Here is a 26,569-nt window from a genome sequence, read left to right on the forward strand (position 1 = left end):
AAGCTTTCGTGAGCTACAGCTCACTTCATCGGACGCATCTGATGCATCGGTGCATCTGATGAAGTGAGCTGTAGCTCACGAAAGCTTATGCTCAAATAAATTGGTTAGTCTCTAAGGTGCCACAAGTATTCCTTTTCTTTTTGCGAATACAGACTAACACAGCTGTTACTCTGAAACCTTACAAGTGGAGAACCAGTGATGACAAGGCCAATTCAGTCAGGGTGGACATGAAATAATGGGTGTTACCATACACACTGTCACAAGAGTGATCAGGTACGGTGAGCTACTAACAGCAGGAGAGAGAGAGAGAAGGAAAAAAATGAAAAAAACCCTTTTGTAGTGATAATCAAGATGGGCCATTTCCAGCAGTTGACAAGAACATGTGAGGGATGTGGGGCGGGGGTGGGGGTGGGGAAAATATACATAGGGAAATAGTTTTACTTTGTGTAATGACACATCCACTCCCAGTCTTTATGCAAGCCTAATGTAATTTTGTCCAGTTTGCAAATTAATTCCAATTCAGCAGTCTCTCGACGGAGTCATGTTTATTCCCCCCTCTCCTCCTCTCCCCCCCCCCCCCCGCACTGTTCCTCACACATACTTGTCAACTGCTGGAAATGGCCCACCTTGATTATCACTATAAAAGGGTTTTTTTTCCCCTCTCTCTCCTGCTGGTAATAGCTCCTCCCTAGTCATCTGTCCAAGCTTCCATTTCTTGTAAGCTTTCTTTTTGTGTTTAAGCTCACCGAAGATTTCTCTGTTAAGCCAAGCTGGTTGCCTGCCATATTTGCTATTCTTTCTGCACATCTTTCTGGTTTGTTCTTATGCCCTTGGGGGGGGAACGGGGGGAGGGGGTGCAGGCAGGAGGCTTTTTCACACCCCTGAGCAACATAAATTAGATCGTCTTAAGCAGTAATGACAGGTTTCAGAGTAACAGCCGTGTTAGTCTGTATTCGCAAAAAGAAAAGGAGTACTTGTGGCACCTTAGAGACTAACCAATTTATTTGGTTAGTTTATTAAATAAATTGGTTAGTCTCTAAGGTGCCACAAGTACTCCTTTTCTTTAAGCAGTAATGTAGACTTGCATTTTTATTATTGACCTTGGCAAAAAAAAGTGTGAGTGTGCTAATAAAATCTGCAGATGACACAAAGGTGGAAGGTATTGCCAGTACAGAGGAGGACCAGAATGTCGTACAAGGAGATCTGGATGACCTTGTAAACTGGAGTTGATGAAATGGGATGATATTTAATAGTGCAAAGTGCCAGGTCATACATTTAGGGACTAACACGAATTTTTGCTATAAGCTGGGGACAGTTGGAAGGGACAGAAGAGGAGAAAGGCCTGGGTGTACTGATTTATCACAGGAGGATTCTGAGCCACCAATATGGATGCAGCTGTGAAAAAGGCTAATGCAATCCTAGGATGCATCAGGTGAGATATTTCCAGTAGAGACAGGAAAATGTTAGTACCATTATCTCATAGTACCTCATCTGGAATAGTGTGTGTACTTCTGGTCTCCCATGTTTAAGAAAGATGAATTCAAACTGGTTAGGTGCAGAGAAGGGCTACTATGATGATTCGAGGAATGGAAAACCTGCCTTAGGAGTGGCAAGAACAAATGGCTATAAACTGGCCATCCACAAGTCACTGAGGTTAAGGATGTAGACAAGATAATGGCCTTATCCAGTGTGTCAGTTCTTACTGTCTCCCTTCACAACCATAGCATGCCATTGCTGGGAGCCTCACCAGGTTCTCCAGGTTCTCCTCATCCAGGCTGATTGGGCGGAAGTGCTGACGGATCACCTCGTTCAGAGCTCGCACATACTCCACACGCTCTTGCAGCTCTGTCATCTGGCCCTCGTATTGCTCCAGCTGCAGGAAGAGTGAGCACCATTCTGTCATACTGGGTCTGGACCCCACCTGTTCCCTTCACAGCAGATCTCACAGCCCCTCATGCTGAGTGCCCCAGATCTCCGCGCACTGAGAAATCACTGTCCCCTGGCTCTATTGCTCTGCGAGGCAGGGCTGTGCTGAGTGTGTCTGGCACAGAGACACCTGCCATGAGTCTTCAGAGAGACAGAGGCACAGTAGGTGAAATGCCCCACTCACCCCAATGGTTTATTTGTAGAGCTGAGTGAAAACTCTGGAAAAACAAATTTAACAAACGGAATTTTGTCCATTTCTCTGGATACCCCTTTGTTCAGGTTAACAAAATGCAGTGGTGGGACAAGCTGCTTCCACATTGCTGACACTTTGATTTTCAGGTTTTTTCATCTGAAACTCGTCACCAAATTCAGTCGGCACGTACATGCTGCAGTGCCATGACAAGCCTTCTCTGGCAAATTGACTATTTGCCCAGGTCTAGTTATTAGCTCTGAAGCCCACTGCTCTAGGAGACTCCTGCTGACAGCAGCCAGTCTCTTTGCTATGCCAGCATGGGACCCCATACAGAGTGCCTAGCTTGGGTGGTGGGGCTGAATCCTTCCTCCTTGGGGATGTCCGCCGATCCATGGGGCATGGGGCAGTGGTATGGGGAAGGGGAGGCTGCAGCCTGCTCAAAGAGGAGTGGAGTGGGGGCCTCCCCAGCAGATGGCCCAAACAGGGTGGGGCCATGAGGTGGGGATGCTCATTGGGCCCCAGCTGGCTGAACCCAGAGTCCACGGCACCAGGTCTGTTCCAGCCATACCTTCTGAGAGCACTTGGCGATGATGAAGATGTCAGTGCTGACACTCTGGTAGAGTTGCAAGACCCCGCCAAGCTCAGAAATGAGGATCTCGCTGCGCTGGGACGTCTCGCTTAGCAGCAGGGAGAGGATCTCCTTGATGATAGAGTCCAGCAGGGACACTGGGGGGCATGGAGCAAGTGGGTATCAGGCCATGAGGCAAGGGCAGCCAGCACTGCTGCCATCACCAATTTCCCATCCACAGGCACCCCCCAACCCTCCGTGCGTGACCACAGAGACACCCCGACTTGGGCCCGTCACCAACGGTGAGCTGGAGCCAGTTCATGCCAGTTCATGTGAACCGGTTGTTAAATTTAGAAGCCGGTTTAGAACCGGTTGTTAAAGGGTTGGGCAAACTCCAGCTCGCGGGTCACATCTGGCCCGCAGGACTATCCTGTCCAGCCTGCCTGAGCTCCCGGCTCAGGAGGCTCCCCTTGAGAATCCCTTTTTACTCAGGTGGCGGTGCTCCAGGTCTTCGGTGCCCTCAGTGCAGCCGAAGACCCGGAGCAAGTGAAGGATGTGCCGCTGAAGACTCGGAGCGACTGAAGGAACTGGATCTTCAGATTTTAACAGCTCATCACTGCCCGTCACCAACCCCACCCAGCCCTCTCCAAAACTGGGGCCATATCGACCCTCCTCTACGTCACCAGCCACATGCTCCCAGAGTCCACTGCTCCCCCCTTACTAATGGCCCATAACCCCCACTATGTCACCAGCCGCACACTTCCAAAATCCACAGCTCCCCCACTTACTAAAGACCCATTACCTCCCCCATACGACCTGCTACACCCCCCACCCTGGAGACCATTGTCAGGTCCCATTACTCCTCCCCTCTGCGACCAGCCATTCCCCCCCACCCCCAGACTCCATCGCCATGACTAACCTCACCTGACTTTTGCCTGCTCCACGAGGGTCTCATTGCCCGGTGCCCATGTGAGCGCCTCTGCCCCTCCCGATGCCCACATAGCAATCCCCCCGCAGGGCGCACAATTCCCTGCATGTCCCCTCATGCCCCACACACCAGTCTCCTGCTGCATGGTGCTGCAATCCACCATGAGGAGCCGGTTGCAGGTGATGACTGTGGAGGGCACCTCTCTGACACGTTCTGTCCAGGCACGCAGCTGTACGACTCGCTGCACATATTTGCCCGCAGGCCAGCCCTTCATCAGCTGCAGCTGCTTGGGGCTCCAGCTGTGAGCAAAGCTGTGGATCTCTGCCACCCAGGTGTGCTGCTTGCAGATCTCCTGGGTCTCACTCAGTGCCTCCTGCAGGAATAGCACAGGGCTCTCAGCAAACCACATCACCAGGCCCCAGGAGATACAGACCAAAACCCACCATTAGCTCTGCTACCCTCAAAGACCACTCCGAAGCGACAGCTGGTGCCCAACTCGGCAGCCTGGTTCCTGGGAGCCCAGGCCCCACTCCAGGATCCCACTTCCTTCCCCAGGCAAGGCTGCCTGTCTGAAATGGGATGAGCTATCACCCAGATAAGGCAATGGCTTTGGAGAAGAGCCAGGCTGGGGCCCTGGTCTGGGGAGCTCCAGGAGGAAGTGGTCAGAGAGGAGTGAGTGCTAAAGAAGGGCTCCTACAAGGGAAGGCCCTGGGTGGGCAGGGGATAAATAGGAGGGATGGGGGAGAGGCAGAGGGGAGTTCAGGATGAGTGATACTGCAGCAATGCCCAGAGGCCCCAGTAACGATCAGGCCCGATTACATTGGGTGCTTCACAGACTCCAAGGGAGAGGCGGTCCCTCCCCGGAGCTCAGTCTCTTTAGTGCCCAGTGCACACAGCGTGAGCCGGGGGATGCTTAGTCGGGTGCAACTGGACGCTCCAAAGCTGTGGGGGTCAATCAGCTGCTAGCAGTGGAGAAGCAGGGAGGCGTTGTGGGATGCAGTGAAGAGGGATGATGGCAACATGATCGGACGTGCCCAAGCTGTGGATGGGGTGGCAACATGCAGGCAGCCCTGGGCCGAGGGTGCATAGGGCTGGGCTGAGTTCTGGTGAAAGGCCAGCTCTTAGAGACATTGCAAAGGGAAAAAACGCTAGCCAGTCCTGGACTGACTAGTGCAGTGCAGTGAGCCCCCCTCACTCACCGCCAGCAAAGCCCGCTGGCTGGCCAGGGCCCCCTGGATACTGCTGTCCGAGTGCAGGTCCTGCTCCAGTTGCTCCCTCGATGGCACTGGGTACTGGCTCCTCAGCCGATGCCCACTCACCTCCAGACCCCCGATGACCTTCAGATCCAGATGATGCACCAGCTGTGGCTCCTGGCCACAGAGCACCTCAGCAGGCAGACTCTGGAGCAGCTCATCGGGGGACTGGGGCTGGGGGGCCCCAGGGCCTCCTTTATCTGCCTCTAGAAGGGCTGCACAGGAGAAAGAGAGAGACAGCGAGGGCTCAACCAACCATCTCAGCAGGGATGATGGGGGGTGCTCACTCCCCTCTCCCTCGGATGTAGTGGGCAGAACCAGGGCAGTGGCAGTGTTCCATCTGGCCAGGAAGCAGCAGATGTGGATGGGCCCTGATAGAGAGACCCTGCGTGAGGAAGTCACCTACCACTTGGCTGGGGTTTGCACAGCACCATTGCCAAGTCCTGACTTCTGAGACTCTCTGTCTCTCCAGGACTCTGCTCAGGTTGGGTCATTGGCTTCTCTTTCCTGGTGCGGGTCACCTGCAGAGACAGGAGAGGGACTGGGAGATCCCCGCTGGCTGCAGAAAGGTGCTTGGCACAGTCCTGTTCACCTTCTGCAGCCCTCCACTCCACACAACAGGGTCCTTCAACCTCCGGGCCAGGCCCACCTCAACACTAACGCTTGGTTCCTCACTCTACAGCAGGAGCACCCATTCCGACCTCCCAGCAAGAGCCGCCAGCCCTTTCCACTCCTCCATAGCAAGAGCACCAGTTCCCCACTCGCTGCCCCTAAGCCAGCCCATCCACATAGCTGAAGCACTGACTTGACACAGAGATCTTGATGGGAGCTGGCTCCTCCCATCACCCACCAGCACTGTGGTGAAAGCACCTAAGCCCCAGGCATGTGCCTGACCTTCAGTAATGGCAGTGCAGCAGAAGAGCCTGGCACAGGGACCAATCCACAGGAGATGGATGGCCATTCGGCCCTCAAATGTGCTCTTTGGATGCAGGCAGACTCCCCACTCTCACTGGCGTCAGCACAGCTGGGGAGGGACAACTGCCAAGCTGGGAATCAGAGGTACCAACCTGCACTACAGACTCCACCACGGCCTCCAGGGCCCCCAGCAGGCTGGTCTCCAGCACCTGACTGGAGGGAAAGGGGACCAGTTGGCTGTCAGCATCAAACACCAGGTGCACTCGGAGGACAGCCTTCCGTGTGGTACCATTGGCCTGCAGAGGAGAGAGTCAGGACAGGGTCAGCCCTAACCTCACATTGCGGGCTCTGCATGCCCTGGGTACCCTGGGCTCTGGGTGGCTGAGGTGATGGCCCGGGGCGGGGGGAGGGCTAGCCACGTGCTTGAGGCTGTAACATCCATTTCCAGGGTAACTGAACAAAGAAGAGGCCTAAAAGGTCTTTCAAGGAGATGCCTTTTCAAACACAAGTTACTGTGTAGCTGGCTCTGGTGTGACAGAGGCTGCTGATGCTGGGGACACCAGGGCTGGACACAATTCAAGAAGGCCATTGATAAAGTGAAGAGGGGTCAGAGAAGAGCAGCAGGAATGTTAAAGGGTTGGAAAACCTGCCTCATAGTGAGAGACTCCAGCAATTCAATCTGCGTAGTTTACCAAAGAGAAGGTTCAGGGATGACTGACCACAGTCTAAATACGGACACGGGGAAAAAATGCTTAACAATGAGCTTTGCAGTCTAGCAGATCTGACACAATCCAATGGCTGGAAGTAGAAGCTAGACAAATTCAGACTGGAAATAAGGTGCAAATATTTGAACAGTGACTTACCATGGATTGTGATGGATTCTTCATCAGTAGCAGTTTTTACTTCAAGATGGGATGTTTGTCTAATAGCTCTGCTCTAGGGATTATCTGGAGGAAGTTCTCTGGCTTTTGTTCTACAGGAGGTCAGGCTAAATAATCACAGTGGTCCCTTCTGGTTTTAGACCTCTATGAATCTGTGACCATAAAGACTCATGGACACTAACAAATTCTACAGCGTGCTAGAGAGCAGCAACACTCCACTCACAGTATAAAGAGCTTAGGACCTGGTGAATCATAATCTGCGTATGCTAGCCTGGACCATCAACATGCGGGCCCCCAGTGGCCCCTTCCTCCCCATCGCCCAGGCAGCCTCCTGGTTTTCTGACACCCTCAACCAGAAGACGAAAGAAGGGCAGAAATTCAAGAGCCAACAGCAAAATCGAAGGCTGATAAAGACAAAAAATGAACCATGAGGAATTCTTCCAAGCTCATGCTGAGGCTTAAATACAGGTCAAGAGCCTTCCTATGAGCCTCCATTGAAGCTGGCAAACCCTGCCCCAAGGAGCTATCCATGGTGGTAAACTACTTCAGCAATCCTGGGTGCTTACAACCTGCGTCAGAGCTGAGCACCCAGCGCTGCAAAGAACTATCATCCTATTGTGCTGAAAAGATCATGCAGATTCAGGAAGCCGTCTCAAAAAGCCTGGCTCCGCCCCACACACCAACCCACAGCCCACCTGTATTCCTGGAGTTCAGTACATCACTCCTCAAGAAGGGCTGGACTTCCCAAAACCAGATTCATGATAAGCACCTGTTTGTAAAGTGTGTAGATGAAGATGTTGCTGTCATGGAAACAGAGCAAGAAACGTGGCATTAGACAGAGGGAGGTGGAAAGACTGTGGGGGCCTCATGTGTCACCAAGGCACAAGAGCACCTAGTAAAATAATGTGTGGAAACAAAAAATTGCATTGTTACGGAGGAACTCAGTTTGGAATACATATGCTGGAGGACTCATGCAGCCAGCAGTAAAACATCACTGGAGTTTCTAAACATTACAGCTGATAATTTTGTAACACAAAACGTATTGCACGCTACATGAGATCATTTTTTCTGGACCTTGTTATGATTGATAAAGATGAATTAATCACTGGATTGGAAGTTAGGAGTTGTCTAGGATCATGACTTGATTCAGTGTAGCCATAAGGTTATTTGATAGCATCCTCAAAAGCTTCTAGAAAGAATTGTGCCTTGCCAGGGTACATTTGCCAAGCAAGCATAGGGATTTATCCCTGGGGGTTTTGAACAGAACTATGTACTTTGTGTATATATAAGAACATACAAACGGCCCTACTGGGTCAGACCAAAGGTCCATCTAGCCCAGTATCCTGTCTTCCGACAATGGCCAGTGTCAGGTGCCCAGAGGGAATGAACATAACAGGTATTCATCAAGTAAGCCATCCCCTGTCGTTCATTCCCAGCTTCTGGCAAACAGAGGCTAGGGACACCATCCCTGCTCATCCTGGCTAGTAGCCATTGATGAACCTATCCTCCATGAACTTATCTAGTTCTTTTTTGAACCCTGATTATGGTCTTGGTCTTGTTTAGGTTAATTTGTTACTCTCTTTTCCTTGACAAAATACATTCTGAACTACATACATAATGCTCAAGTTCCTGTGATGCACACACTTGGCAAAGGCTTTCTCAGTTTCATCACTTTCACATGCAGAGTTCATCAAATCGTCTATAACAACCATATTTACTTTATTGGTAGGAAACAGTCATAAAACAAAAAAAACCCAGGCAACCCCCCCACAAAATTGATGAAAGGGTATTGTGACAAAGTTCCTCTGCCTTGGTGGGTCCTGCACTTATTGGTGGATTTTCTCGCTTCAGAGGTTCACGGCAGCCCTCAGTTTGGCCACTTTCGTGGCTCAAATCTGCCGTTCATTCAGTTAGCTTCATCACTAGGGAAAGGAAGAAGAACAATCCCCACAGTCTCTGCTGATCCTGGATTGGGGAACAGGCCAGAGACCTTCCCCTCCGGTGGAACGCAAAGTCCAGTTCAGCTCCTCCGGTATCAAGTAGGGAGTTGGGGGGATGGAGGAATCCAGGGCCTGCCCTCTACTCCGGGTTCCAGCCCAGGGCCCTGTGGATTGCAGCTGTCTAGAGTGCCTCCTGGAACAGCTGTGCGACAGCTACAACGCCCTGGGCTACTTCCCCATGGCCTCCTCCCAACACCTTCTTTATTCTCACCACAAGACCTTCCTCCTGATGTCTGATAATGCTTGTACTTCTCAGTCTTCCAGTAGTATGCCTTCTCACTCTCAGCTTCTTCTGCCTCTTGCTCCCAGCTCCTCGCAAGCACACCACAAACTGAAGTGAGCTCCTTTTTAAACCCAGATGCCCTGATTAGCTTGCCTTAATTGATTCTAGCAGCTTCTTGATTGGCTGCAGGTGTTCTAATCAGCCTGTCTGCCTTAATCGTTTCCAGAAAGTTCCTGATTGTTCTGGAACCTCCCTGTTAACTTACCTAGGGGAAAGGGACCTACTTAATCTGGGGCTAATATATCTGCCTTCTATCACTCTCCTGTAGCCATCTGGCCTGACCCTGTCACAATATTTACAAATAGTTCTTTATACAGAGGTTGCCAGCAACTGTAACACCACACAATATTCTCAGGCATAACAAATAACATTGCTCAATATTATCCAACACATTTTTAATTAGGTAACTTTTCCCACAGTTGCTAGGCCCTACAAGAATTACAGAAAAGTGGTGTTTCCATTGCATATCCATTTTCATATCCATTTTCAAAAGCCATAGGGCAGGGTTTTAAATCTTTCTATGGTGACCCTCTTGTTGAAAATGACTTTCTGCATTTTCTTAAGGGTCTTTGTTTCTATTAGCCACTGATTTTTGCTCTTTGCAATAGAGGACTGCTGCACATCTATCTTTTTGTTGGGGTGTTCTCACCCAGGTCTGTGCTATAGTCCAAGACTAGATCTTTCAAACTGTCTATGTTGATCTTTTCACAATTTGCTATGTTGAGGGTAATCCCTTTGACTTTCATGCAGGCCTTCCCTTCCAACAGCTTGTACCAATATATTTCTGGATCTGCTGACACAAACTCTGTGATGGGTTTGCCTGCCAGGATCTTACTCCTGAGGTACCCTAAATAATCCCCCAGGAATGGGGTTCCAGTCTCACTCCCTTTTCACAATATCACCGAGTCTGTGTCATGACACAGGCCCTGCTCTTGCAAATTGTCTTACAGGTTGTATAGTTCAAAGCAGGCGTAAGTGGTGGTGAAACAAGCTATGGAAATGTTTGTATTGCCAGAGACTGTGTAGCAATCTTTTGCATGTTTCCAAGACAAGCAAGCTGTTTCATTGTTGATAAACTCAGAGGATGAAACCCCATAATTGCGGGAAAGCAGGTACTGAAAGAGTTCATCGGGATGTTTCAAAATGCTGGTACTAGTTGGGTTTGTTCTTTGGCCAGATTTACCCCACAGAGAATTTTAAAACAGTTTGCTGAGTAACAGCCGTGTTAGTCTGTATTCGCAAAAAGAAAAGGAGTACTCGTGGCACCTTAGAGACTAACCAATTTATTTGAGCATGAGCTTTCGTGAGCTACAGCTCACTTCATCGGATGCATACTGTGGAAACTGCAGAAGACATTATATACACAGAGACCATGAAACAATACCTCCTCCCACCGGAGAGTGGGGTGGGAGGAGGTATTGTTTCATGGTCTCTGTGTATATAATGTCTTCTGCAGTTTCCACAGTATGCATCCGATGAAGTGAGCTGTAGCTCACGAAAGCTCATGCTCAAATAAATTGGTTAGTCTCTAAGGTGCCACGAGTCCTCCTTTTGTTTTTGCGAAAACAGTTTGGTAATTTGGCACTGTGGCAAGGCACCTCTTTTCTCTCGCCAGCCTTAGCATTTCTCCCTTCCGGCGATGGTGGGCCTGGGGTAATCAGTCCCACTCAGGCAGGGTTTTCCCTCCCCCTTCAGTGCTCCCTTGGTTGTGTCTTCAGGAGACCTGAGGGTAAGCCTAAGCGGTGCTCCTCCCCCTCTCAAAAAAGGGAACTAGTCCTACAGATCCAAACAAAGGGTAATACCTTTCCCTGCCTCCTCACTGAGAGGGGGTGTCATCCTGTTGTTTGTTCTGGGGTGTCAGTCCTTACCCTAGCCGGCACTTGGGCTTGTCTGCTTCCCCTATGGGAAGGAACACGACCTCTCCACCTGGAGAAGCTACTTCCCTGCTGCTACTAGCCTGGTAACAGCTAGTGTCTCTCTCTCTCTCTCCTCCCTTTCTCTCACTGTAGGAGGGGTTTTAAAAGGTCTCAGGCAGCCCTTAATTGGATTCAGGTCTTTAATTAACCTGAAGTAACCCCTTCTCAGTTTGTAGGAAAAAGGGCCTTTAACATTCTAAGGCTAACACATCTGCCTTCCATGACCCTCTTGAAGCCGTCTGGCCTGACTTTACCACAGCACTTTGTGGGGTTCAATGTGATCTCATGTTGGCATAAGTGCATGCCTTCTTTCTTGTAGAAATCATTAACTAACTTATTTTGTTTTTCTTCATGTCTGCACCAACTGGGATACCCCAAAAACTCTTGTTATTGACGGAGGAGAAATTTTATGTACTCAGAAAGTTTGTTGGATTTTTCTTCAAAATGCCAGATTTCACAGATTTTCCCTGCCATGTACTCCTTTGCTATGGTCATGTTCAATTTCACTGGGCATCAAGTCCCCAGGATGGCCATCTCGTCAGTATGGGTGCATGTCTCCCACAGCTTGGTTTCTGCACAGGTTTGGCATAGCAAGAACAAAAACTTGGTGCCCACTCTGACAGATAACAGTGGGAAAGAGAAGCTTTGTGAAGGGTACACTTTAACTTTTGCAATTCCAAAGTAGGAGTTTGACTTCTAGGATGGAGGTTGGCACAACTGATTAAGATAGCTTTAAACTAGGAATTTGGGGGCGATGGTTGGGAGATGTCCAGGTATTCTCCACACCAGATTTTAGCATTGAGAGGGAAGAAAACAAAGTACGGAAGGATACAGCCGTGGGTAGGAGAATGGACATAAGGAGGAAGGGCAGTGTGGATACCAGTCTAATAGGTCATATTGGCTGCAGAATATCCGTGCCTAATCGGGTAAAGAACGTGAGGGAGGCCAAACAGCAAAAATTAAGATGTTTGTACACCAATGCGAGGAGCCTAGGTAACAAAATGGAGGCTCTAGAGCTACTGGTGCAGGAAGTGAAACCAGATATTCTAGGGAGAACAGAAACACGGTGGAATAGTCGTCAGGACTGGACTACATCTATTGAAGGGTATGTGCTGTTTAGGAAAGACCGAAATAAAGGTAAAGGTGGTGGAGTAGCATTGTCTATCAATGATGAGGTAGAATGTAAAGAAAGAAGTGACAGAATGGATAAGACAGAGTCCGTCTGGGCAAAAATCATATTGGGGAAGAAAACGACTCGAGCCTCCCCTGGGATAGTGCTTGGGGTGTGCTAGAGACCGCCGGGATCCGATCTGGATATGGACAGAGCCCTCTTTAATGTTTTAATGAAGTAAATACTAATGGAAACTGCGTGATCATGGGAGACTTCAACTTCCCAGATTTAGACTGGAGGACAAGTGCTAGTAATAATAATAGGGCTCAGATTTTCCTAGATGCGATAGCTGATGGATTCCTTCATCAAGTAGTTGCTGAACCGACTAGAGGAGATGCCATTTTAGATTTGGTTTTGGTGAGTAGGGAGGACCTCATAGGCTAAATGGTTGTAAGGGACAAGCTTGATTCAGGTTTCAGAGTAACAGCCGTGTTAGTCTGTATTCGCAAAAAGAAAAAGAGTACTTGTGGCACCTTAGAGACTAACCAATTTATTTGAGCATGAGCTTTCGTGAGCTACAGCTCAAGTGATCATGAGCTAATTCAGTTCAAACTGAACGGAAGGTTAAACAAAAATAAATCTGCGACTAGGGTTTTTGATTTCAAAAGGGCTGACTTTCAAAAATTAAGGAAATTAGTTAGGGAAGTGGATTGGACTGAAGAATTTATGGATCTAAAGGCAGAGGAGGCCTGGGATTACTTTAAGTCAAAGCTGAAGAAGCTATCGGAAGCCTGCATCCCAAGAAAGGAGAAAAAAATTCTTAGGCTGGAGTTGTAGACCAAGCTGGATGAGCAAGCATCTCAGAGAGGTGATTAAGAAAAAGCAGAACGCATACAGGGAGTGGAAGATGGGAGAGATCAGCAAGAAAAGCTACCTTATTGAGGTCAGAACATGTAGGGATGAGAAAGGCTAAAAGTCAAGTAGAGTTGGACCTTGCAAAGGGAATTAAAACCAACAGTAAAAGGTTCTATAGCCATATAAATAAGAAGAAAACAAAGAAAGAAGAAGTGGGACCGCTAAACACTGAGGATGGAGTGGAGGTTAAGGATAATCTAGGCATGGCCCAATATCTAAACAAATACTTTAATAAGGCTAATGAGGATCTTAGGGATAATGGTAGCATGACAAATGGGAATGAGGATATGGAGGTAGATATTACCATATCTGAGGTAGAAGTGAAACTTGAACAGCTTAATGGGACTAAATCGGGGGGCCCAGATAATCTTCATCCAAGAATATTAAAGGAACTGGCACACGAAATTGCAAGCCCATTAGCAAGAATTTTTAATGAATCTGTAAACTTAGGGGTTGTACTGTATGACTGGAGAATTGTTAACACAGTTCCTATTTATAAGAAAGGGGAAAAAAAGTGATCCAGGTAACTACGGGCCTGTTAGTTTGACATCTGTAGTATGCAAGGTTTTGGAAAAAATTTTGAAGGAGAAAGTAGTTAAGGACATTGAGGTCAATGGTAAATGGGACAAAATACAACATGGTTTTACAAAAGGTAGATCGTGCCAAACCAACCTGATCTCCTTCTTTGAGAAACTAACAGATTTTTTAGACAAAGGAAACGCAGTGGATCTAATTTGCCTAGATTTCAGTAAGGCATTTGATACGATGCCACATAGGAAATTATTAAATTGGAAAAGATGGGGATCAATATGAAAATTGAAAGGTGGATAAGGAATTGGTTAAAGGAAGACTATAGCAGGTCATACTGAAAGGTGAACTGTCAGGCTGGAGGGAGGTTACCAGTGGAGTTCCTCAGGGATCGGTTTTGGGACCAATCTTATTTAATCTTTTTATTACTGACCTCAGCACAAAAAGTGGGAATGTGCTAATAAAGTTTGCAGATGACAAAGCTGGGAGGTATTGCCATCATACAGGAGGATCTGGATGACCTTGTAAACTGGAGTAATAGTAATAGGATGAAATTTAATAGTGAGAAGTGTAAAGTCATGTATTTAGGGATTAATAATAAGAATTTTAGTTATAAGCTGGGAACCCATCAATTAGAAGTAACGGAGGAGGAGAAGGACCTTGGAGTATTGGTTGATCACGGGATGACTATGAGCCGCCAATGTGATATGGCCGTGAAAAAAGCTAATGCAGTCTTGGGATGCATCAGGCGAGGTATTTCCTGTTGAGATAAGGAGGTGTTAGTACCATTATACAAGGCACTGGTGAGACCTCACCTGGAATACTGTGTGCAGTTCTGGTCTCCCATGTTTAAGAAGGATGAATTCAAACTGGAACAGGTACAGAGAAGGGCTACGAGGATGATCCGAGGAATGGAAAACTTGTTTTATGAAAGGAGACTCAAGGAGCTTGGCTTGTTTAGCCTAACCAAAAGAAGGTTGAGGGGAGATACGATTGCTCTCTATAAATATATCAGAGGGATAAATACCGAAAAGGGAGAGGAATTATTTAAGCTCAGTACCAATGTGGACACAAGAACAAATGGATATAAACTGGCCATCGGGAAGTTTAGACTTGAAATTAGACAAAGGTTTCTAACCATCGGAGGAGTGAAGTTCTGGAATAGCCTTCCAAGGGAAGCAGTGGGGGCAAAAGACCTATCTGGCTTCAAGATTAAACACGGTAAGTTTATGGAGGAGATGGTATGATGGGATAACATGATTTTGGCAATTAATTGATCTTTAAATATTCATGGTAAATAGGTCCAACGGCCTGTGATGGGATGTTAGATGGGGTGGGATCTGAGTTACTACAGAGAATTCTTTCCTGGGTATCTGGCTGGTGAATCTTGCCCATATGCTCAGGGTTCAGCTGATCACCATATTTGGGGTCGGGAAGGAATTTTCCTCCAGGGCAGATTGGAAGAGGCCCTGGGGGGTTTTCGCCTTCCTCTGTAGCATGGGGCACGGGTCACTTGCTGGAGGATTCTCTGCACCTTGAAGTCTTTAAACCATGATTTGAGGACTTCAATAGTTCAGACATAGGTAAGAGGTTTATCGCAGGAGTGGGTGGGTGAGATTCTGTGGCCTGCATAATGCAGGAGGTCAAACTAGATGATCATGATGGTCCCTTCTGACCTTAATACCTATGAATCTATGAACTTTTTGGCATCCAGAGCCCCATAATAATGCTCATTGTGCAGCAAGCTGAAAAAAAAGTTTTGGGATACACCAGGTCCTGTCTTTTGTTTTTTTGGTTTTTCTTAAAAAACACTCCCTTTTCTCCACATAAAGCACCACTTATTGGCTGACCGGTAAATGCGGTTCAAACAATGCTATGTCACTGAGCATAATCTTTTTTTGATCTGACCACCCCAATTTCTCTTGCAGCTTTGTCCCCCATCTAACAATTCTGTAGGTTTACTGTCGGACACGATAGCCAAGAGGATACCCACAAAACACAGATTAATATCATTGTAATTCAGGTCTACTAACTTCTCTTTTTACTGATGATTTGATTATTGAAGTTAGAATTTAAAACTCTACGGCCACCACTGCTCATGTTTTTAATTGTCACAAAGAGACATAACATCCCATTGACATGTATCTATTACTCTATAGAAGTTTAGCAGCCTGATTTAAGAAATCTTCAGCAGATGGATTATCCCTAGTTCTTACTGAAAACAAAGGGTTATTTTAATTATAGCTCTAAACATAACTGGACAAAATAATCTGGGGCTAGCCTACCGTTAACGTAATCAACAAACAACTAACCTGCCAGGTTGAACCTATTCACTCAAGATTGACAAAATGAAATTCCTCACAATATAACTTGACGTTAGTGGAGTCTCATGATGGTCAGTGTGTTTTTCAAATCTTACAAATCTCAAAAGTTACAGCGGTGACTTTCAAATTGATGACCCCAAAATGGACATATACTTGAAGAAAAAGATTTTGGCAGTTTCATATCTACTTGCAGTGATGAAGCTGAACATGAAACTAAGGAAGTGAACCAACACTTCTGTGAGAGCTATCTGCAATATGGATGTTCATCTACAGGGGAACCACCTTGCCCTCTGCCACAATGTCTTGTGAGTAGGGAGAAACTCTCAAACCATGCCATGGTGCCAAGTTAAAATGACACCTTACAAGCAAGCATTCATCCCCTGCCAAGTTGAACTTTTTTTTAAGTATTTGAGGGATCGGAATGAAAAGCAAGCATGACTGATGAAAAAAGAAAAGGAGTACTTGTGGCACCTTAGAGACTAACCAATTTATTTGAGCATGAGCTTTCGTGAGCTACAGCTCACTTCATCGGACGCATACCGTGGAAACTACAGAAGACATTATATACACACAGAGACCATGAAACAATACCTCCTCCCACCCCACTGTCCTGCTGGTAATAGCTTATCTAAAGTGATCATCAAGTTGGGCCATTTCCAGCACAAATCCAGGTTCTCTCACTCTCTCACCCCCCTCCAAAAACCACACACACAAACTCACTCTCCTGCTAGTAATCGCTTATCCAAAGTGACCACTCTCTCTACAATGTGCATGATAATCAAGGTGGGCCATTTCCAGCACAAATCCAGGTTCTCTCACTCCCTCACCCCCCTCCAAAAACCACACACACAAACTCACTCTCCTGCTAGTAATCGCTTATCCAAAGTGACCACTCTCTCTACAATGTGCATGATAATCAAGGTGGGCCATTTCCTGCACAAATCCAGGTTCTCTCACCCCCTCACCCCCCTCCAAAAACCACACACACAAACTCACTCTCCTGCTGGTAATAGCTTATCCATCAGTCAGACTGATGACTGACTGTGCAACTGTTTCTGACAAAAAGAAAAGGAGTACTTGTGGCACCTTAGAGACTAACCAATTTATTAGAGCATAAGCTTTCGTGAGCTACAGCTCACTTCCTCAGATGCATATCGTGGAAACTGCAGCAGGCTTTATATATACACAGAGAATATGAAACAATACCTACTCCCACCCCACTGTCCTGCTGGTAATAGCTTATCTAAAGTGATCATCAGGTGGGCCATTTCCAGCACAAATCCAGGTTTTCTCACCCTCCACCCCCCCACACAAATTCACTCTCCTGCTGGTGATAGCCCATCCAAAGTGACAACTCTTTACACAATGTGCATGACAATCAAGTTGGGCTATTTCCTGCACAAATCCAGGTTTTCTCACATCCCCCCCGCCCGCATACACACACAAATTCACTCTCCTGCTGGTAATAGCTCATCCAAACTGACCACTCTTCAAGTTTAAATCCAAGTTAAACCAGAACATCTGGGGGGGGGGGGTAGGAAAAAACAAGAGGAAACAGGCTACCTTGCATAATGACTTAGCCACTCCCAGTCTCTATTTAAGCCTAAATTAATAGTATCCAATTTGCAAATTAATTCCAATTCAGCAGTTTCTCGCTGGAGTCTGGATTTGAAGTTTTTTGTTTTAAGATAGCGACCTTCATGTCTGTGATTGCGTGACCAGAGAGATTGAAGTGTTCTCCGACTGGTTTATGAATGTTATAATTCTTGACATCTGATTTGTGTCCATTTATTCTTTTACGTAGAGACTGTCCAGTTTGACCAATGTATATGGCAGAGGGGCATTGCTGGCACATGATGGCATATATCACATTGGTGGATGTGCAGGTGAACGAGCCTCTGATAGTGTGGCTGATGTTATTAGGCCCTGTGATGGTGTCCCCTGAATAGATATGTGGGCACAATTGGCAACGGGCTTTGTTGCAAGGATAAGTTCCTGGGTTAGTGGTTCTGTTGTGTGGTATGTGGTTGTTGGTGAGTATTTGCTTCAGGTTGCGGGGCTGTCTGTAGGCAAGGACTGGCCTGTCTCCCAAGATTTGTGAGAGTGTTGGGTCATCCTTTAGGATAGGTTGTAGATCCTTAATAATGCGTTGGAGGGGTTTTAGTTGGGGGCTGAAGGTGACGGCTAGCGGCGTTCTGTTATTTTCTTTGTTAGGCCTGTCCTGTAGTAGGTAACTTCTGGGAACTCTTCTGGCTCTATCAATCTGTTTCTTTACTTCTGCAGGTGGGTATTGTAGTTGTAAGAAAGCTTGACAGAGATCTTGTAGGTGTTTGTCTCTGTCTGAGGGGTTGGAGCAAATGCGGTTGTATCGCAGAGCTTGGCTGTAGACGATGGATCGTGTGGTGTGGTCAGGGTGAAAGCTGGAGGCATGCAGGTAGGAATAGCGGTCAGTAGGTTTCCGGTATAGGGTGGTGTTTATGTGACCATTGTTTATTAGCACTGTAGTGTCCAGGAAGTGGATCTCTTGTGTGGACTGGACCAGGCTGAGGTTGGTGGTGGGATGGAAATTGTTGAAATCATGGTGGAATTCCTCAAGGGCTTCTTTTCCATGGGTCCAGATGATGAAGATGTCATCAATATAGCGCAAGTAGAGTAGGGGCTTTAGGGGACGAGAGCTGAGGAAGCGTTGTTCTAAATCAGCCATAAAAATGTTGGCATACTGTGGGGCCATGCGGGTACCCATAGCAGTGCCTGATCTGAAGGTATACATTGTCCCCAAATGTGAAGTAGTTATGGGTAAGGACAAAGTCACAAAGTTCAGCTACCAGGTTAGCCGTGACAGTATCGGGGATAGTGTTCTTGACGGCTTGTAGTCCATCTTTGTGTGGAATGTTGGTGTAGAGGGCTTCTACATCCATAGTGGCCAGGATGGTGTTATCAGGAAGATCACCGATGGATTGAAGTTTCCTCAGGAAGTCAGTGGTGTCTCGAAGGTAGCTGGGAGTGCTGGTAGCGTAGGGCCTGAGGAGGGAGTCTACATAGCCAGACAATCCTGCTGTCAGGGTGCCAATGCCTGAGATGATGGGGCGCCCAGGATTTCCAGGTTTATGGATCTTGGGTAGTAGATAGAATATCCCAGGTCGGGGTTCCAGGGGTGTGTCTGTGCGGATTTGATCTTGTGCTTTTTCAGGAAGTTTCTTGAGCAAATGCTGTAGTTGCTTTTGGTAACTCTCAGTGGGATCAGAGGGTAATGGCTTGTAGAAGCAAGCTACATGGTCACTGAGCTTGTAGCAGAGGCAAAAAACCACATACAGTCACAGAGACATTAATTTTACCAGCATGCAAAGAAATTGTCAGAGTAATATTAGGCGCATATGCAAGGAAATTGAAAAATTTCCCCTTTCAGAAAACACGATAAGTTGCTGCATTGACGACATGGCAGGTGATACTGATATGGTGCTCTGTGGGACTCTAAGGTCTAGCTGCCTTTCCTACACCTCAACCAGACACCTCAACATGTCAGTTTGCTCCCCCATAAGCTGCTACATCTCCTCTTGCGTGTTACGCTCTTGTTCCCTGATTGCTTTCCGGCCCTCTTGGTCGATGCGCATGCTCTCTGAAAGTGAGAGCCTCCATGCACGGAGCTGGGCCCTGTCAGCCTTGGAGGAACGCATCAAACCACAGAACATGTCTTCCCTTGTCTGCTTTTTTCGCCTTCTAATCTGGGACAGCCTTTGTGCTGGAGTGGAGGAAGCACCCAGAGAAAATGTTGCAGCTGCAAGGAAAAGCATACATTGTTGAAAACAAAAGGTTAACTGTTGCAATGAATAAAACAATTCATAGCAGTAAATACATTCCCTGAGGTACTCGGCCAAATTTAGTGTTTTAAAAGAAGAACATGCCAGTAAGGTACAACACATGGCAGAGCTCTGGGCGGCAGATTTCGGTTTGCAGGCAGGCATGGTAAGCACACACAAAAGGGTAGGCGGTGTGGGGGCACACCTGGGAAAATTTTGTAGTGTGGAAACTCTTGGCACATAAACAGGCTTTTCTGGGAAGCACCCTTTTGTGGCTGCACTGGCCACCACTGTATCCCAATTGTTTACCTCAAATTAAACAGTAACCACAACTGCATTTAACCCCTGTAGTGTTATTACAAGTGTGCACTCACCATAGGTGCCTTCCTCGCCATCACAGTCCCACACCAGTGGGTCCTGGGAGGGGACTGGCCACAGAGTTAGGAAAAGGTCCTGGCTGTCGGGGAGAATGGATCCTCCACTTGCCTGCTGTGCATTATTCTCCTCCTCCTCTTCCTCATCAACAATGTCCTCCTTGTTGTTGCCCACGGCCACTTGTGTCCCCCGGGAGGTTTCCACGAAGCGTGTTGCAGTCCTGGTGGGGTGCCTGCCTAGAATCACATGCAGCTGCCCATAGAAGCGGCACGTCTGTGGCTCCACACCAGAGCGACTGTTCGCCTCCCTTGTCTTCTGGTACTTGCCTGAGCTCCTTTATTTTCACAGGGCACTGCTGTGTGCCCCTGGTGCAGTCTTTGTCCCCCAGGCCCTGTGCGATTTTGGCATCAATGTCAGCATTTCTTCTGCTGGTTCAGAGTTCTGCCTGCACGGACTCTTCTTCCCACACAGTACTCAGATCCAGTATCTCCTGTATGCTCCATGTTTGCGTACTTGGGCAGCCATGGTCAGCTGTGGTGGTGAGCTCTCCACGCTGATCAAACAGGAAATTAAATTCAAAAGTTCCTGGGGCTTTTCCCGTTTACCTGGCTGAAGTGCAGTGGAGTTGAAAGTGCTGTCCAGAGGGGACACATTGGAGCACTCTGGGACACCTCCCGGAGGCCAAACAAGTTGAAATACACTGTACTGTGTCTACACTACCCCTACTTCAACCTGGGAAGGTCGAAACTAGCGCTACTCCTCTCATTGAGGTGGAGTACAGGCGATTTTAAAAGCCCTTTAGGTCGGCAGGAAGGGCTCTGTAATGTAGACAAGCTAATTATAAATTCGACCCAATGCGGGGAATGTCGATCTAATGACACAGTGTAGACCAGCCCTATGTGAGAGTCACCACCGCCCCATAAGTGCCCAAGGCCGCTCCAGCCTCCCTATTTTCAGACATGACAGTTTGACAGCCTCCACTAGGGGGCATCGCTTTTTGTTTTTTTCTCATCACCTGTTTAACCTTTTAAAAAAAAATTGCAAGCATCCTTGATGATATCTTTTTGACGGCCATCTGTTTATCCTCCAAACACTGACCTCCCTTTTGTTTACCCCTCAGTTTCCCCTTGAGGATGTCCCTTTTACCTGTACCCCTTTCCATGACTAGAGTGGGAGCCTTGCAGATATCAATGAATGTCTTAGTTTTTTTGTTTTTGTTTCTTTTCATTTTAAACATGTTTCTTTTGTACTTAAAGTTCTGCTTTGTTTTTAAATAAAAACAGATGTAGCACAACCAGAGTAAACAACCTACAATGTTGGCTTTTAAATGTTACAGCACATTCTTATGTTATGAGGTGGTGGAGGTTTGTGAACTCTTGCCACCTTCCATTTTGGGTTAGACCATTGTTTGTTTGTTTAATATATTATTTTTAAACTTTTAATGATTGAGTTACTGGAAAGACAGCCCCACAGCATTGTACAACCCCCTGATTAATATTAATCCGTACTTCCTACCCCCCTTATTGTGGATGAATGCTCATCAAACCTCATTACTGATCACATTTCCAATTCCAACAGGACCGAATATCTTTAACCCCGATGGAACATGAAGAAAACCTGGACGTGTGATTGTGTTGGATAGCAATAGGCTCCACACAACCCCGTTTTTTCAGTAGGTTCTGGTTAAACTGATGCAGTTCAATGGCGTTGAGTCAGCTCATTTGTACTCACATCGCGAACATCCATGTTTTATACAGAATATCAGAGCGTTTTAGCTTTATTTTAAACATGATTTTGTTTTCTTTCCACTGAATTCTACTACTTGCACTTCAGCTTTCTCATGTAAATAGGTCTCTTTTCTTAATGACACAATAACTGGGTTCTCACAAACTATTTTTATTTAAAAGACATGTAAGCAGTGTCAGGATGAGCTCCACCCTGACATCTGGTGGTGAGGTGTGGCAAGTTGTGGAAAAGAACTTCAGGGGCCGATCTCATTTGCATAGGCACACCCACCACGCCTAGAATGAGACCATAGCTGCCCAAATGGTCACTTTGGCTGCTGTGGGATCCCCAGTGTCTCTGTTATTGGGGCAGGAAGAATAAATTGTTATTACCCTGATTATGGGAACTGTGCTTGGAACTGTACGTGGCCTTTTGTTATGATGGAGGGATTCACCATCAACTAAGTAGCACTCGCTAGGCAAGGGTCATGGGTTCCAAAACTGTGTGAATGGAGAGAGGCTAGGGACAAGTATTAATACTTGGTGGCATGGGCCTCTTGGTGAGGGCCTTACATGCTAATTGCACTTCCTCCTCTCTCCACTGTGGAATATCAGAGCTAATTTTGATTTCATTAGAAGTCTAGTTATAGGCTGCTGAGCTCACTTTGGGCTGACAGTGCACCAGCACTGGGGCTCCCCTATTATAAGCTGAATTCACCTAAGAGCTGAAATCACTGAGTGTTGTGTTAAGTAGTGGGGGAGCCTGAAGATATATTGTGGAGCAGTTTGCGGGACGGCTGGTGAAGCAGTTCGACGCGGAGCAGTGTGTGGATGGCAGGAGCTGCTTGTGGGCCGTGGAGCTGAGCGAAGGAGTTCGTGGGGCAGCTGGCGGAGCGGAGCGCAGCTGAGCGAAGGAGTTCGTGGGGCGGCTGGCGGAGCGCAGCTGAGCGAAGGAGTTCGTGGGGCGGCTGGCGGAGCGGAGCGCAGCTGAGCGAAGGAGTTTGTGGGGCGGCTGGCGGAGTGGAGCGCCGCTATGGAACTATGGGGCGGTCAGCTTCAGATCACGTAACGTGCCTCTTACCCCCGTCCCATTTCCACCCAGGTTGGGAGGTAAAGCTCCGCAGATAAACTTTCGAACTCTGGGGCTGCCCTGACCAGGGACATAGACTTTTGGGGCATTGGACTTTTGGGACTTTGGGTGATTTGGGGTTGCTGGACTCAAGAACCAAAGGGCATGCCCCAATTTGCCTGGGGTGGGTTTTTTTTTTGCTCATGGGTTGTGTTATGAATCCTGTTGGTGGTGTTTCCCCAACATAATGCCACATTGTTTCTCTCTGTTATTAAAAGACTTTTGCTACACTCAGACTATATGCTTGCAAGAGGGGAAGTATTGCCTCTTGGAGGCGCCCAGCGGGAGTGGTATATATTTGTCCCAGGTCACTGGGTGGGGGCTCGAGCCGGTTTGCATTGTGTTATTGGAATGGAACCCCTAGATACTGAACCCGGCCCTTGTTGCTGCCAACTCTGACAGGCAGAAGGGTTACAGACATACAGCCCTTGAAAACAAACGGAGATGCCCCACCAAAACTTTCATGCTATTTAAAGGCCATGCAGACCTTTTACATTGCCAAGTTTTATTATATCACATGCTTGTCCCTCACCATTCTCTAATTTAATCCTTTTAGATTTCTTACCATTAGTCTTTCCCCTAAGCAGGGTTCTGTAACTTTTTGTGTTGAGCAGGTGATCAAGATAATGCACTAAGTGGGTATCTTTCAGCTTGGTAATATTGTTTAAGTCACTGTCAGCGTCTCGAGTGCTTTGCACAGCATTTACCAAGGTCATCCCTTCCGCTAAATTTTCTTGGGTTACACACAGACACTGCATTGCATAACCTATGGCAATAAGAGTGTTCAATAAGCTTTCCAAAAACAGGTCAGCACACAGGGCCTGGAGCTTGCAGTTTCTATCCTCTGACGTCCAAGTCACACAGTCATGATGCCACTGGCCTGGCTCGTCTACAACATAGCCCTCACAATCTTCAAAAGCGTCTCCCTAAGACAGTGACTAAGGACAGCATAGACAGAAACACATACAATAAACCACATTGCTCTTTTACACTCACAGTATGGCACTGGCTCAGTTACTTCTATGCCAAGGGCCTTCTTTAAATCCATACAGCCATTATCCTCTTCACACTCGGTCTCCTCTTGAACAAGTTGTCTTGGTGCTGAACAAAACCAACTTGAGCCTGATTCCCCTTCGCTCTCTGATGCAAAGCTGTCCAGGGCCTCTGGGTCCTCTAGAAAGGCGGCAGCGAGATTTTCAGAAAAGAAACAGCTGCATGTGCACTGGGTTTAGAGTTATGCAGGTCGGCTCCTAGCCCATTATACCCAATCCTCAACTGCCAGTTTTTACAGTCTATTTACCTAAGCAACGTCATCTCTGTTCACCTTGTCCAACTGCAGTGAACCACTGTCGCCCTCCTCTACAGGGGCAGATGCTGGGCGTTCATGATGCTCGTCAGTCTGCCTCACAAGCACTTGGGTCTTGGGGTCGGGTTCCAGTGCATCCATCAATGGCTGGGCCAAAGGGCTCCCCTCGGCAGCTCCTACCGCCTCCTCAGAACGGTCATTGATGTAGCACCGTCTCTGCAGATGACTATGGACCCTCCAAGCTCAAACGAATTCCATGGTTCTCATGGGGGTGATGGCGGAGGCCATGTTTCCCCGTAGCATTTCCAGAAATCTGAAAAACAAGCTCTTGAAACAAGATGGCCTCCTCCACAGACAATGGGCTTCCAGGAGTGGTGCTGCTGACTGGCCAACCATTGAACTCCAGAGATCGAGAGTTCCGGCCTAGGCCCTTGTGCTAGACCTGTTCTGATTAGTATACATTTCCTTTCCAGGAGGGACTATGCTGACTATTAGAGGGTGGTGGGAGAAGTTCTTCAAGGGGTCACATGACCCTCTTCCAGAAAGGTCTCCCCACAGCTGAACTTGCCTTGATTGGTCAAATCTACTCTCGGGGAGCTCCAACAGGGCTGAAACCCACTCTGATTAATTGACGATGGGGGGAAGGGTTCCTAGCAGGGTCACATGCCACCCCTTGCTTCGAGTCATGCGTCAGTCTCAACTCCGCAAGTAATACCACAGGAGGAGGGGCACAGGTGGGTGGGACCTTAGGAGTCGGGGTGCAGTCACTGTTTGCTGTACCCCTAGACTACTCTCCTGGTTAACCACTCAATGGTACTTCTGTGACTGGCTCATGGAAGGGTGGAAATGTCTGGAGGAGGAATAGCAAGAGAGTCTATGAGGACAGGAAACATAGGACCCAACCTCTGATTCAGAAGACGATGATTCTCCTGCCGCTAACCACAGAGGTGCAGTTTCAGATAGTGCCAGCAACCAGTGCCAAAGTGGAGAGGCCCACAGAGAGGACAGTGCGAAAGACTGAGCCATCAAGGGTAAATGAGGCTGGCACGGTACTGAGTGTTGTACCAATCCTGCTGGTTCTCCCATGTCCAGCAACACCTCTTGTACTGCCAGCGATACTGCCCCCAACAGGGCCAGGAGGTCCCTGGCAGCCGTAAATGCTGCCGGCATGGTTGGTACCAAGATAGCAAGAGTGCAGTGTGGTGCCACAGATGTGGAAGGAGCTCCTTCTGGCTCCAGACTCGATGAAACCTGCCCACGTGCTGGAGTCAACGGTACCATCTTCTGTTGTACAGAAGCAGCTTGGGCTTAGACTGCACTCTCCACTTAGCCCCCTGCCCAGCAGATTTCTGTGTCAAGCCTCTCCCACTTTCAGCAGTCTCAGGACTCAGGTACATAGGAGGCACACTCTTCACCAATGCTGAGGCACTCAGTGCCAAGTCTGACCAGCCTGGCTCAGATGGAGGTCTCAAGACCACCTCGATGAGTAGAAACTTTCTTCTACAAGGTTTAAAAGTCCCTGCAAATTTGGCAATGCCCTCCAATCTGAGTTTCCCCAAGGCACTTCAAGCACCTTGAGTGCAGGTTGCTCACAGGCATAGCCTTACTGCAGGAAACACAGGGCTTGAAGCTTGTTAACAGGGGCATCCCTTGGCACCAGGAGACAAACGAAACCCTGAGATTGTTAAAAAAAATTCTAACTAATTAAATCCTAATAACCTTAATAACACTATTTACAATACAAGAAAAAACAGCCCACTAAGAGAACTTGCAAATGCAAGAAGAGCCGTTCCAGCAACCAACCCAGGCAGTAAGAAGGAACTTGCGGGGTGGGGGCTCAGAGTCAGCTGCATGCTTTACACAGATGCCAGCAGTGTGTGGCAGCAGAAGGTGCTTGAGCCGCCCTGACAGCTACCACTGAGCGAAGAAATGTCTGGTGATCGTGCGTAGGGCACACACAAACCAAGAGAGAAATGCACACTTGCAATCACTCGAAGAAGAACAGGGAATTCAGGCCACACCTACTGAATGGGGAACTATATAATGGAAAGCATAGACTCTGAAAGGGATCATAGCAGACAAGCAGCTCACCATGAACTCCCAGTGTGATGCTGTGGCAAAAAGGGCTAATGGGAACTTTGGCTATATAAACAAGAGAGGAGTGAGAATGAGCAGGGAGGTGATTTTTACATCTGTATATGGCATTGGTGAGACTGAGCCGGGAATAATGCATCCAGTTCTGGTATCCATATTTTAAACAGGATGTTGAAAAATTGGAGAGAGTGCCAAAAAAGGCCCACAAAAATTATTCAAGAGCTGGGAAAAATGCCTTATAGGGAGAGACTTAAAAAGCTCAAATTGTTTAGCTTATCCAAAAGAAGATTGCGAGGTGACTTGACTATGGTGTATAATTATCACCTTATGGAGAAAATACCAGATGCTAGAGACTTCTTAAAGCTAGTGGAGAAGGGCAGAACAAGAACCAATGGCTGGATGC

At 47.6% G+C, this 26,569-nt stretch overlaps 1 protein-coding gene across 1 annotated transcript in view; it reads right to left on the minus strand.

Moving 5' to 3' along the window:
- Positions 1 to 26,569, minus strand: part of DNHD1 (dynein heavy chain domain 1) — a 178,169-nt gene that overhangs the window by 131,477 nt on the left and 20,123 nt on the right. Inside the window, exons 9-14 of the mRNA XM_084616938.1 lie at positions 5,936 to 6,079; positions 5,275 to 5,389; positions 4,815 to 5,083; positions 3,745 to 3,988; positions 2,688 to 2,845; positions 1,748 to 1,873 (exon numbers count right to left, since the gene is read on the minus strand). Of these exons, the coding sequence (XP_084473064.1) occupies positions 1,748 to 1,873; positions 2,688 to 2,845; positions 3,745 to 3,988; positions 4,815 to 5,083; positions 5,275 to 5,389; positions 5,936 to 6,079 (1,056 nt within the window). The remainder of the gene's footprint in view (positions 1 to 1,747; positions 1,874 to 2,687; positions 2,846 to 3,744; positions 3,989 to 4,814; positions 5,084 to 5,274; positions 5,390 to 5,935; positions 6,080 to 26,569) is intronic.

The sequence above is a fragment of the Lepidochelys olivacea genome, assembly GCF_965140295.1.
Source record: "Lepidochelys olivacea isolate rLepOli2 genome assembly, chromosome: 1".
Taxonomy (NCBI): domain Eukaryota; kingdom Metazoa; phylum Chordata; order Testudines; family Cheloniidae; genus Lepidochelys; species Lepidochelys olivacea.